General features: G+C 43.2%; 1 protein-coding gene across 4 annotated transcripts in view; it reads right to left on the bottom strand.

Annotated features, from left to right (window-relative positions):
• MID2 (midline 2) overlaps positions 1 to 13,091 on the bottom strand; it is a 594,385-nt gene that overhangs the window by 400,780 nt on the left and 180,514 nt on the right. For 3 of the 4 annotated variants that reach the window (XM_068247691.1, XM_068247690.1, XM_068247692.1), the window contains exon 3: positions 8,013 to 8,108. In XM_068247691.1, coding sequence (XP_068103792.1) covers positions 8,013 to 8,108 — 96 coding nt within the window. Of the gene's footprint in view, positions 1 to 8,012; positions 8,109 to 8,266; positions 8,338 to 13,091 lie in introns of those variants that run through there. The other variant, XM_068247693.1, reaches the window with a different exon arrangement.

The raw sequence follows: 13,091 nt of genomic DNA, 5'->3' as shown, positions 1-13,091 counted from the left end.
TGTGTCATTGTTACATTGTGGCAGTTTGCCCAGAGTACCGTACGGTACCAGAGCCTCTTGTGGGAGGGGTTTCAGCACAAAATCAGTCATACAGCGCCCCCTGATGGTCTGTTTGTGAAAATCATTATATTTTTCATGTAAAAGTGGGTATCAGCTACTGATTGGGATAAAGTTCAATTCTTGGTCGGAGTTTCTCTTTAAAGGATACCTTAGCGCTGTGAAAATTTTTAAAATGACACAGCAGGCATATGTAGGAATCTCTCCTCATACCCACCACTCCCCCTGTTCTTCTGCCTACCCCTCCGTTATGTTTTAATAGCCCCCCGAAGCTACTTCCAGGTTGGGAGGCTTGGTGAGCAGTGCGCAGGCGCTGCCCAGTGACGCGTGTCCTTGATCGCTCACCCATGGCTGGGAGAGCTCTGCGCATGTGTACAACGTTATAACTTCATAGCATGTCCTTGATCACGCTCCTGGCCGCTGGTGTGTGATCAAGGACGCACATCACCAGGCAGCGCCTGTGCACTGCTCACCAACCCTCCCAACCCAGAAGTAGCTTTGAGCGGCTATTAAAACATAATGGGAGGGAAAGGATGGAGGAGAACAGGGAAGCGTTGGGCATGCGGAGAGCTTCCTACAGATACCTGCTAGTGAGGTTCAAAGAAACTGAAGCTAGTCATAGTAGAGATGAAAGGCTTGATCATCGAAGTGTGCTACGTTTACCATATGTCATTATAATTTAATGCAGGTTTTTTTTGTTGTTGTTTGTTTTTGCACTATTTACTTTTCCAGCTACTGTATGCAAGGCTATTCTAGGTATTATTATAGGTCTGACCTAATTGGTTTTGATTTTCAGATAATATGCCAATTGTTATAGGTGAGTATAATCTCTTACCACAATTTACAAATAATACACATGGTTAAAAATCAATACATGTACATATTGTATTATACCATAGTAGTAGAGACTGTATCTACAGTGGCTTGCAAAAGTATTCGGCCCCCTTGGAGTTTTCCACATTTTGTCACATTACTGCCACAAACATGAATCAATTGTATTGAAATTCCACGTGAAAGACCAATACAAAGTGGTGTACATGTGAGAAGTGGAACGAAAATCATACATGATTCCAAACATTTTTTACAAATAAATAACTGCAAAGTGGGGTGTGCGTAATTATTCGGCCCCCTGAGTCAATACTTTGTAGAACTACCTTTTGCTGCAATTACAGCTGCCAGTCTTTTAGGGTTTGTCTCTATCAGCTTTGCACACCTATAGACTGAAATCCTTGCCCATTCTTCTTTGCAAAACAGCTCCAGCTCAGTCAGATTAGAAGGACAGCGTTTGTGAACAGCAGTTTTCAGATCTTGCCACAGATTCTCAATTGGATTTAGATCTGTACTTTGACTGGGTCATTCTAACACACGGATATGTTTTGTTTTAAACCATTCCATTGTTGACCTGGCTTTATGTTTAGGGTTGTTGTCCTGCTGGAAGGTGAACCTCCGCCCCAGTCTCAAGTCTTTTGCAGACTCCAAGAGGTTTTCTTCCAAGATTGCCCTGTATTTGGCTCCATCCATCTTCCCATCAACTCTGACCAGCTTCCCTGTCCCTGCTGAAGAGAAGCACCCCCAGAGCATGATGCTACCACCACCATATTTGACAGTGGGGATGGTGTGTTCAAAATGATGTGCAGTGTTAGTTTTCCTCCACACATAGCGTTTTGCATTTTGGCCAAAAAGTTCTGTTTTGGTCTCATCTGACCAGAGCACCTTCTTCCACATATTTGCTGTGTCCCCCACATGGCTTGTGGCAAACTGCAAACGGGACTTCTTATGCTTTTCTGTTAACAATGGCTATCTTCTTGCCATTCTTCCATAAAAGCCAACTTTGTGCAGTGCATGACTAATAGTTGTCCTATAGACAGATTCCCCCACCTGAGCTGTAGATCTCTACAGTTCATCCAGAGTAACTATGGGCCTTTTGACTGCATTTCTGATCAGCGCTCTCCTTGTTCGGCCTGTGAGTTTAGGTGGATGGCCTTGTCTTGGTAGGTTTACAGTTGTGCCATACTTCTTCCATTTCTGAATGATGGCGTGAACAGTGCTCCGTGGGATGTTAGCCTAAGCCTGCTTTAAATTTCTCAATAACTTTATCCCTGACCTGTCTGGTGTGTTCTTTGGACTTCATGGTGTTGTTGCAGCCAATATTCTCTTGGACAACCTCTGAGACCGTCACAGAGCAGCTGTATTTGTACTGACATTAGATTACACACAGGTGCATTCTATTTAGTCATTAGCACTCATCAGGCAATGTCTATGGGCAACTGACTTGCACTCAGACCAAAGGGGGCTGAATAATTATGCACACGCCACTTTGCAATTATTTATTTGTAAAAAATGTTTGGAATCATGTATGATTTTCGTTCCATTTCTCACGTGTACACCACTTTGTATTGGTCTTTCACGTGGAATTTCAATACAATTGATTCATGTTTGTGGCAGTAATGTGACAAAACATGGAAAACTTCAAGGGGGCCGAATACTTTTGCAAGCCACTGTATCTGTTACCTAAACAGTCACAGACAATTTATCCATATCACAGTCCTTGAATCTGTTTAGACATAGAACAATATATGGTTGATTAATCCATAAGTGTATCAAATAAATTCAAGCTGCCACCACCTGAGTCATTCCATTATTTTGCAGATAAATGTATTTTGAAACTGAATAGACGTACTTTCACTTTCCCTGAGATGTGGAAACAATTATACCTAAAGGGAGCTGCTCACTCAGGTGTATAACAGGCAAGAACTTCACAATTTGTTAATACTGGATTCTTCTTCTAGCACACATCTTATCTGGCAGATTCCTGAAGGCATATTCATGGGACCACAACCCAAAGGCTTTTAGGCTTAATTAAAGCAGAAGTTGCTTGCAAAGAAAAAAATGCATCTATACACACACACACACACACACACACACACACATATATATATATATATATATATATATATATATATATATACACACAGTGGGATGCAAAAGTTTGGGCAACCTTGTGAATCGACATGATTTTCCTGTATACATCGTTGGTTGTTATGATAAAAAAAAGTCAGTTAACCATTTAAGACTTTTGGACGTAGAAGCTACTTGCAAAAGTCCGCATGCGCTCCAGCACACTCCCGCGGCCGATCGCGTGCTCCCGGTCCGTGGATCATTAGCCCAGGAATCAATGAATCGGGACATGGTGCCCGATCATTGATCCCTGATCCCAGCAGAAAAAGCGACGGCTTCTCTCGGAAGCCTCACTCTTTCTGCCTCTTACGTCCCTCTAAGCATACATGTTACGCTTAGAGTGACGTCATGTAAACAAATTCAAGGTTGCCATCTTGTGGCCAAAAACTCAAACTACATCTACATGTAAAAAAAAATAAAAATAAACACATATTTACTGTAACATCTGTGGCTGCAGGCACACAGGGTGTCTCCGCAGCCACCTCAGTTCCCTGCTCGGAGGGTTTTTCCGTTCCGCCGGCATCTAGTACGCCGAGGACGGAATTGTCATTAGCACATAGGGTTGCTGTATCACGCGGCCGCGCGCGTAGACAGGATCTTTATGCTAGGAGGAGGCGCGTCAGCTGACCCGCTGGTCGGCTGACGTCAGAGGGGACTCACGCCGCTCAGGATTGGCTAATTGTGGTGGGCGCGGCTGTGAGGTCTCCTCTTCTTCTTAAGCCTTCCCTGTTCACTCGCAACCTGTCTGCGGTTGCGAATACATACGTGTTAGCGCTCAGACCTTAGACTAGTATCCGGTGTGCTTTGATCTGGGAGGAAACCAGGGATTTCACACAAGACTAGGACTATTGTTTATTGTATCATTATTGATATTCTGTGTATGACTCTGCCCATCTGATCTAGTTGCTGAAACTCTGCCTGAATACCTACTACTCTTTTGCCTCCTGATTATGTACTGTATCTGCCTCTCAGTTGCCGAACCTAGCCTCTCTGACCTCTCTACTCACCAGTGGGCCCTTGCCACTGGTGAGGTGCTCTTCTGATAGTACCCACCAGCTCCTCTGGTGAGGTTTAGTTAAATCTAATCAGTTACTGTTTCTGATAGTACCCACCAGCTCTTCTGGTGAGGTCTCATTAAACTAATCAGTTACTGTTGCACCAAGCACATCTCATTCTGTGTTCCTGTTAGCTATACTTGCATTATTGGTGATTCTGCAGATCACCACATAATCAGGTATAGCGTCTGTATTATTGGTGATTCTGCAGATCACCACATAATCAGACGTCTGTGTTGCTACACCTAAACGTTAGACAATTGTTACATTTACATTAAAAAAATTACTATTTACATCCCACCCTCCCAAAAATACCCAAATAAAATGTTGAATAAAAAAAACTAAAAACATTACAATTAAAAAAAAACACGTAAATATTTACCTAAGGGTCTAAACTTTTTAAATATCCATGTAAAGATAAAATATTTCTACTTTTTTTTTATTATAAGTTTGTAAGTAATGATGGATGCAGAACGGAAAAAAATGCACTTTTATTTCCAAATAAAATATTGTCGCCATACATTGTAATAAGGACATAATTTAAATGGTGTAATACCCGGGACTATTAGGCAAATACAATACGTGGGTTTTAATTATGGAGGCATGTGGGGGGGTTAAAGCCTGTGGTCCTTAAAGAGAACCCAAGGCTGGTATTTTAAATCTTAAGAGGACAAAGGGGCATGTTTTGTGCATAATCACATTCCTCTGTGTCTCTGTATTGCCACCTCTAGTCCCCCCCGCGGTCTGCTATGCCCCCCTGACCCCTGAACAAAGCGCCAGGCTAGCGACACTCTACTTGTCGCTAGCCTTCTATTTACCTGCAGCCTATCATTCATTCTGGGCTCCCCACCTCTGTCCCCCTCACTGTCCTCCTCCGTGAGCTTATTCCAATCGGAAGCTAAGCCACGACCTGGGAGGTACTTCCAAACTTTCACATTTATAACCAGTTCAGCCTATCTGGATGAGCTTCCTCGTCCAGATAGGCACTGCTGCTGCGCGCGATCGGCCGTGCCCCCGTGCGCGCTCCTGCCGCTAGCCCCCCGATCAGTGAATGGGAATATAATTCCCATTCACCGATCTAACTTCCCCGCAGAAATACCGACGCTTTCTATCCAGAGAGCGCGGTATTTCTGCCCCCAGGAAACTTCTGCTCAGCATTTTAGTTCCTGGATGCGAGATCGTTCGCATCCAGGACTTTTTTCACTGTGGCCATCTTGTGGCCAAATAGTAAACTGCACCCACATACATTTTTAATAAAAAAAAATATTATTTTACATTTCAAATTAGCAGTTTCCCTCCCACACCAAAAATTACCCACACACATTTTTTTTATTAAAAAAACAAAACAAAAAAAAAACAATAAAAAAAAAAAAAACAACATAAATAGTTACCCAAGGGTCTGAACTTTTTAAATATGCATGTCAAGAGAATATGTTATTATATTATTTAAAATGATAAGCTTATAAATAGTGATGGATGCAAATTGAAAAAATGCACCTTTATTTTTAAATGAAATATCGGCACCATAAATTTTGATAGGGACATCGTTTAAATGGTGTAATAACCGGGACAGATGGGCAAATAAAATACATTAGTTTTAATTACGGTAGCGTATATTAATTTCAAACTATAATGGCCAAAAACTGGGAAATAATGAATTTTTTTCATTTCTTTCTTAATCTTCCTGTTAAAATGGATTTAGCAATGAACGTTGCTCGGATGCATGAGATTTTCGGCACTGCGGTGCTGAACCGGATAATATTAGTAAGATGCTGTTAGCAGCTCAACGGTGCATTAAAGTTATCATTAAAATGAAAAACATCAAGTCTTGATATTGAGCTAGTTAAAAATCATCTTGATATGATCTCCTTGATTGATCGGGTCTATTATTTGAGAACTGATAATTCAGACTGATATAATGTTATTTGGGAGGAGTGGTTATCATACTGTAGTATTCCCTAAACAGACTAAATTTTTGATATGTATTACAGGGATCTTGGGATACTGGGGACTTATGTGAGAGACCGCACTCTGGTTTTAGAATTTCGATTTATGTTTGGTTTTCTCTGCTAATTGTTGGACTGTTCTCCTTTTAAAGTGCTATCCAGTATTTGTTCTATTTTTGTTTCTGACAGACATTTTGATTGCTATGTACAGTGGCTTACAAAAGTATTCGGCCCCCTTAAAGTTTTCAATATTTTGTCACATTACTGCCACAAACATGAATCAATTGTATTGAAATTCCACGTGAAAGACCAATACAAAGTGGTGTACACGTGAGAAATGGAACGAAAATCATACATGATTCCAAACATTTTTTACAAATCAATAACTGCAAAGTGGCGTGTGTATAATTATTCAGCCCCCTTTGGTCTGAGTGCAAGTCAGTTGCTCATAGACATTGCCTAATGAGTGCTAATGACTAAATAGAGTGCACCTGTGTGTAATCTAATGTCAGAACAAATACAGCTGCTCTGTGACGGTCTCAGAGGTTGTCTAAGAGAATATTGGCTGCAACAACACCATGAAGTCCAAGGAACACACCAGACAGGTCAGGGATAAAGTTATTGAGAAATTTAAAGCAGGCTTAGGCTACAAAAAGATTTCCAAAGCCTTGAACATCCCACGGAGCACTGTTCATGCGATCATTCAGAAATGGAAGGAGTATGGCACAACTGTAAACCTACCAAGACAAGGCCATCCACCTAAACTCACAGGCCGAACAAGGAAAGCGCTGATCAGAAATGCAGTCAAAAGGCCCATAGTTACTCTGGATGAGCTGCAGAGATTTATAGCTCAGGTGGGGGAATCTGTCTATAGGACAACTATTAGTCATGCACTGCACAAAGTTGGCCTTTATGGAAGAATGGCAAGAAGATAGCCATTGTTAACAGAAAAGCATAAGAAGTCCCGTTTGCAGTTTGCCACAAGCCATGTGGGGGACACAGCAAATATGGAAGAAGGGGTTCTGGTCAGATGAGACGAAAACAGAACTTTTTGGCCAAAATGCAAAACGGTATGTGTGGAGGAAAACTAACACTGCACATCACTCTGAACACACCATTCTCACTGTCAAATATGGTGGTGGCAGCATCACACTCTGGGGGTGCTTCTCTTCAGCAAGGACAGGGAAGCTGGTCAGAGTTGATGGGAAGATGGATGGAGCCAAATACAGGGCAATCTTGGAAGAAAACCTCTTGGAGTCTGCAAAAGACTTGAGACTGGGGCGGAAGTTCACCTTCCAGCAGGACAACAACCCTAAACATAAAGCCAGGTCAACAATGGAATGGTTTAAAACAAAACATATCCATGTGTTAGAATGGCCCAGTCAAAGTCCAGATCTAAATCCAATTGAGAATCTGTGGCAAGATCTGAAAACTGCTGTTCACAAACGCTGTCCTTCTAATCTGACTGAGCTGGAGCTGTTTTGCAAAGAAGAATAGGCAAGGATTTCAGTCTCTAAATGTGCAAAGCTGATAGAGACATACCCTAAAAGACTGGCAGCTGTAATTGCAGCAAAAGGTAGTTCTACAAAGTATTGACTCAGGGGGCTGAATAATTATGCACACCCCACTTTGCAATTATTTATTTGTAAAAAATGTTTGGAATCATGTATGATTTTCGTTCCACTTCTCACGTGTACACCACTTTGTATTGGTCTTTCACGTGGAATTTCAATACAATTGATTCATGTTTGTGGCAGTAATGTGACAAAATGTGGAAAACTTCAAGGGGGCCGAATACTTTTGTAAGCCACTGTATTACCAAACACTTCCTCATATATACAGTATCTGCTCCTGTTCTTTTTTATACAATATGATTGTTTTGTTCATATATCTCTTTCTACTGCACCTTAATAAAACTAATATATACTGTATATATATATATATATATATATATATATATATATATATATATTTATTTATAAAAAAGTATTCTTACCTCTACCTGTTGGCAGATTTGAATGAGTTTTGCCATCTGTGTTTCAAGTTCACTGCTGTATTTGACCAAACTTGTGAGATTTGACTCCAGGGTTTGCTAAAAGAAAAAAGGGTTAAAGAAGTAGTTTTATCCAATTTTGCTATTACACTTGTGTACTGATTTTGATTTGGAGATACCTATAACAATTTACAACTGACATTGCATCAAAACTGGTAATTTACATTAATACCACAAATAATTTTAAACCTACTGACTTTAGGATCACTATGGTGAAAAAGTAAGCTGTTAAAATCTGATAGAACTGACAGGTTTTGGACCAGTCCATCTCGTTATGGGGGAATTCTCTTTGTTTGCAAAGCATTTCCTGAACAGCAGTTAATGTGTAACTGCCAAAATAGTGTGCAAGTGAGTAGGGAGGCTGGCTGGTATCTAACTATTTTGGCAGTTAAACTGCCATTCAGGAAATGCTTTTGCAAACAAAGAAAACCCTGAGAATCCCCCATGAGGAGATGGACTAGTCGAAAACCTGTTGGCTATGTCAGATTTTAACTCCTTACTTTTTTCGCCATAGTGGTCCTTTAAGTGCATGTCCTGCTGACTCTTTAGTTCAGACCATTCGCACTTCTGGCAGGAGTGGGCAGGGAGGAAAATAGACCAGTAATCATGTGACCTTAGACATTAGCCTGGTATTTACAATTACATAGTAATCCTGTGCAGGCAGCGTGAGTACAGTATATACAATACATAGTTAATCTCTTTTAATTTAGAGCACAACGATTCTGAAGGTGTACAGAAGCAGCTTGAACTGAAATCTCAGTTCTATGATGCTTTCAAATAATTATTACGGTAATATAATCTCTGAACAACTATCAAAATACAATAAATGTTTCTCCAAACGTTACATTACGTTAATAGCGTAACATACTGAAATATATGCATATAAATGTATTTACATTTTCAAAAAAAAAATCATATATTTTTTGCTTTTTAACTATGCTAATGCCAGTGGCGTATCTAAGGAGCTGTGGGCCCCAATGCAAGTTTTACATTGCCCCCCCCCCCCAAGCACTCTATACATAACAATTGATACGGTGCACCAAAACCTGCCAATGGCAACTACAGTGTCAGAGGTGTAAGAAGGGGATGGGAAACAGTTTGTTAATGATTACTACTATTCAAAGTATCTACAGAAGTGATTATTATGAGCACAGGACCAATAAAGAGCTAATACTGCAGTTGAGGGAGGGCCCTTCGGGCCCGATGCAGTCGCATCCTCTGCAACCCCTATTGCTACACCCTGCTAATTGCCTAGTTGTCCTGCTGAGAGTCTCTAAGAGCTGTAATCTATCAGCTGTGCGCTTTGGCAGTACTTGCCGATCACCGGCAGATGGCAAAGCATTTTACCAGTGGATCCCCATGTAGGTGGTACCACTAGCAAAACGCTGCTTGCAACAGTTTGGTAGTGATAGCAACAGTGCCAACAGTAGCCAAATCACTATCACTCCAGGAATTTGCAGCACTTCTGCAATTTAGAAAAGATTACACAAAGCGCCCATGGTGGGTCCCCAGCTTAATACTTTCAGCCATAGACCTAGAATGAGTATGAACATTGGGTGCATTGTTTAACCACTTGCCGACTGCCCACAGCCGATGGGCGGCGGCAAAGTGAACGCCGAAAGGACCGCAATACGCCCAAGGGCGTTGCGTCCTTTCGGCATGCCGGGGGAGCGTTCGCGTCATTGATGACGCGCGCTTCCACCTGCAACTGGCTCCACCCACCCGCGACGACAACCCGCCGGCCGTTCTGAAGCACCGGCGGGTTGTTAACCCCGCAATCGCCGCTACAAAGTGTATAATACACTTTGTAATGTATACCACCAGGGCAGGCTGCAGCCACCCTAGTCTGCACCTAAACACACTGATCTGCCCCCCCACCCCCTGATCGCCCACAGCACCCCTCAGACCCCCCCCCTGCCCACCTCCCAGACCACTGTTTGCACCCAATCACCCCCCCCCCCCCAATAACCCATCAATCACTCCCTGTCACTATCTGTCAACGCTATTTTTTTTAAAACTTCCCTAAACTGCCCCCTGGGGACTCCTGATCACCCCCCCACCCCTCAGATTCTCCCCAGACCCCCCCCCCCCCCGTGTACTGTATGCATCTATCCCCCCTGATCACCTGTCAATCACCTGCCAATCACCTATCACCCATCAATCACCCCCTGTCACTGCCACCCATCAATCAGCCCCTAACCTGCCCTTGCGGGCAATCTGATCACCCACCCACACCATTAGATCGCCCGCAAACCCGCCGTCAAATCACCTCCCAAGTGCAGTGTTTACATCTGTTCTCTTCTCTAAACACCCACTAATTACCCATCAATCACCCATCAATCACCTCCTATCACCACCTGTCACTGTTACCTATCAGATCAGACCCTAATCTGCCCCTTGCGGGCACCCAATCACCCACCCACACGCTCAGATTGCCCTCAGACCCCCCCCCTTATCAATACGCCAGTGCATTAATTACATCTGTTCTTCCCTGTAATAACCCACTGATCACCTGTCAATCACCCATCAATCACCCCCTGTCACTGCCACCCATCAATCACCCCCTGTCACTGCCACCCATCTATCAGCCCCTAACCTGCCCCTTGCGGGAAATCTGATCACCCACTCACACCAATAGATCGCCCACAGATCCGATGTCAGATCACCTCCCAAGTGCATTGCATCTGTTCTCTCCTCTAAACACCCACTAATTACCCATCAATCACCCCCTGTCACCACCTGTCACTGCTACCCATCAGATTAGACCCCTATGTGCCCCTAGGGCACCCAATCACCCGCCCACACACTCAGACCCCAGTCCTGATCACCTCGCCAGTGCATTGCTTGCATCTATTCCCCCCACTAATCACACCTTGAGACACCCATCAATCACCTCCTGTCACCACCTGTCACCCCCTAGCACACCTACCCATCAGATCAGGCCCTAATTTGCCCCATGTGGGCTCCTGATCACTTGGCCAAACCCTCAGACCCCCTTCCGATCACCTCCCCAGTGCATTGATTGCATCTATCTTCCCCTCTAACCACTCCCTGAGACACCCATCAATCACCTCCTGTCACCCCCCTAGCACTCCTATCCATCAGATCAGGCCCAATACAACCTGTCATCTAAAAGGCCACCCTGCTTATGACCGGTTCCACAAAATTCGCCTCCTCATAGACCACCTGTCATCAAAATTTGCAGATGCTTATACCCCTGAACAGTCATTTTGAGACATTTGGTTTCCAGACTACTCATGGTTTTGGGCCCGTAAAATGCCAGGGCAGTATAGGAACCCCACAAGTGAACCCTTTTTAGAAAAAAGACACCCCAAGGTATTCTGTTAGATGTATGACGAGTTCATAGAAGATTTTATTTTTTGTCAAAAGTTAGCGGAAATTGATTTTTATAGTTTTTTCACAAAGTGTCATTTTCCACTAACTTGTGACAAAAAATAAAATCTTCTATGAACTCACCATACACCTAACGGAATACCTTGGGGTGTCTTCTTTCTAAAATGGGGTCACTTGTGGGGTTCCTATACTGCCCTGGCATTTTAGGGGCCCTAAACTGTGAGGAGTAGTCTAGAAAACAAATGCCTCAAAATGACCTGTGAATAGGATGTTGGGCCCCTTAGCGCACCTAGGCTGCAAAAAAGTGTCACACATGTGGTACAGCCGTACTCAGGAGAAGTGGCAGATTTCTTTTTTTTTTGTCGCAAGTTAGAAGAGATGGAAACTTTTTTCCATTTTTTTTTTGTCACAAAGTGTCATTTTCCGCTAACTTGTGACAAAAAATAAAATCTTCTATGAACTCACCATGCCTCTCAGTGAATACTTTGGGATGTTTTCTTTCCAAAATGGGGTCATTTGGGGGGTATTTATACTATCCTGGAATTTTAGCACCTCATGAAACATGACAGGTGGTCAGAAAAGTCAGTGATGCTCCAAAATGGAAAAATTCACTTTTGGCACCATAGATTGTAAACGCTATAACTTTTACCCAATCCAATCAATCACCCCCTGTCACTGCCACCCATCTATCAGCCCCTAACCTGCCCCTTGCGGGAAATCTGATCACCCACTCACACCAATAGATCGCCCACAGATCCGATGTCAGATCACCTCCCAAGTGCATTGCATCTGTTCTCTCCTCTAAACACCCACTAATTACCCATCAATCACCCCCTGTCACCACCTGTCACTGCTACCCATCAGATTAGACCCCTATGTGCCCCTAGGGCACCCAATCACCCGCCCACACACTCAGACCCCAGTCCTGATCACCTCGCCAGTGCATTGCTTGCATCTATTCCCCCCACTAATCACACCTTGAGACACCCATCAATCACCTCCTGTCACCACCTGTCACCCCCTAGCACACCTACCCATCAGATCAGGCCCTAATTTGCCCCATGTGGGCTCCTGATCACTTGGCCAAACCCTCAGACCCCCTTCCGATCACCTCCCCAGTGCATTGATTGCATCTATCTTCCCCTCTAACCACTCCCTGAGACACCCATCAATCACCTCCTGTCACCCCCCTAGCACTCCTATCCATCAGATCAGGCCCAATACAACCTGTCATCTAAAAGGCCACCCTGCTTATGACCGGTTCCACAAAATTCGCCTCCTCATAGACCACCTGTCATCAAAATTTGCAGATGCTTATACCCCTGAACAGTCATTTTGAGACATTTGGTTTCCAGACTACTCATGGTTTTGGGCCCGTAAAATGCCAGGGCAGTATAGGAACCCCACAAGTGAACCCTTTTTAGAAAAAAGACACCCCAAGGTATTCTGTTAGATGTATGACGAGTTCATAGAAGATTTTATTTTTTGTCAAAAGTTAGCGGAAATTGATTTTTATAGTTTTTTCACAAAGTGTCATTTTCCACTAACTTGTGACAAAAAATAAAATCTTCTATGAACTCACCATACACCTAACGGAATACCTTGGGGTGTCTTCTTTCTAAAATGGGGTCACTTGTGGGGTTCCTATACTGCCCTGGCATTTTAGGG

This window comes from Hyperolius riggenbachi, chromosome 8, assembly GCF_040937935.1.
Source record: "Hyperolius riggenbachi isolate aHypRig1 chromosome 8, aHypRig1.pri, whole genome shotgun sequence".
In the NCBI taxonomy this organism is placed as follows: Eukaryota; Metazoa; Chordata; class Amphibia; order Anura; family Hyperoliidae; genus Hyperolius; species Hyperolius riggenbachi.
The sequence above is the reverse complement of the archived record's forward strand: the minus strand, read 5'-3'. Positions and strand labels throughout refer to the sequence as shown.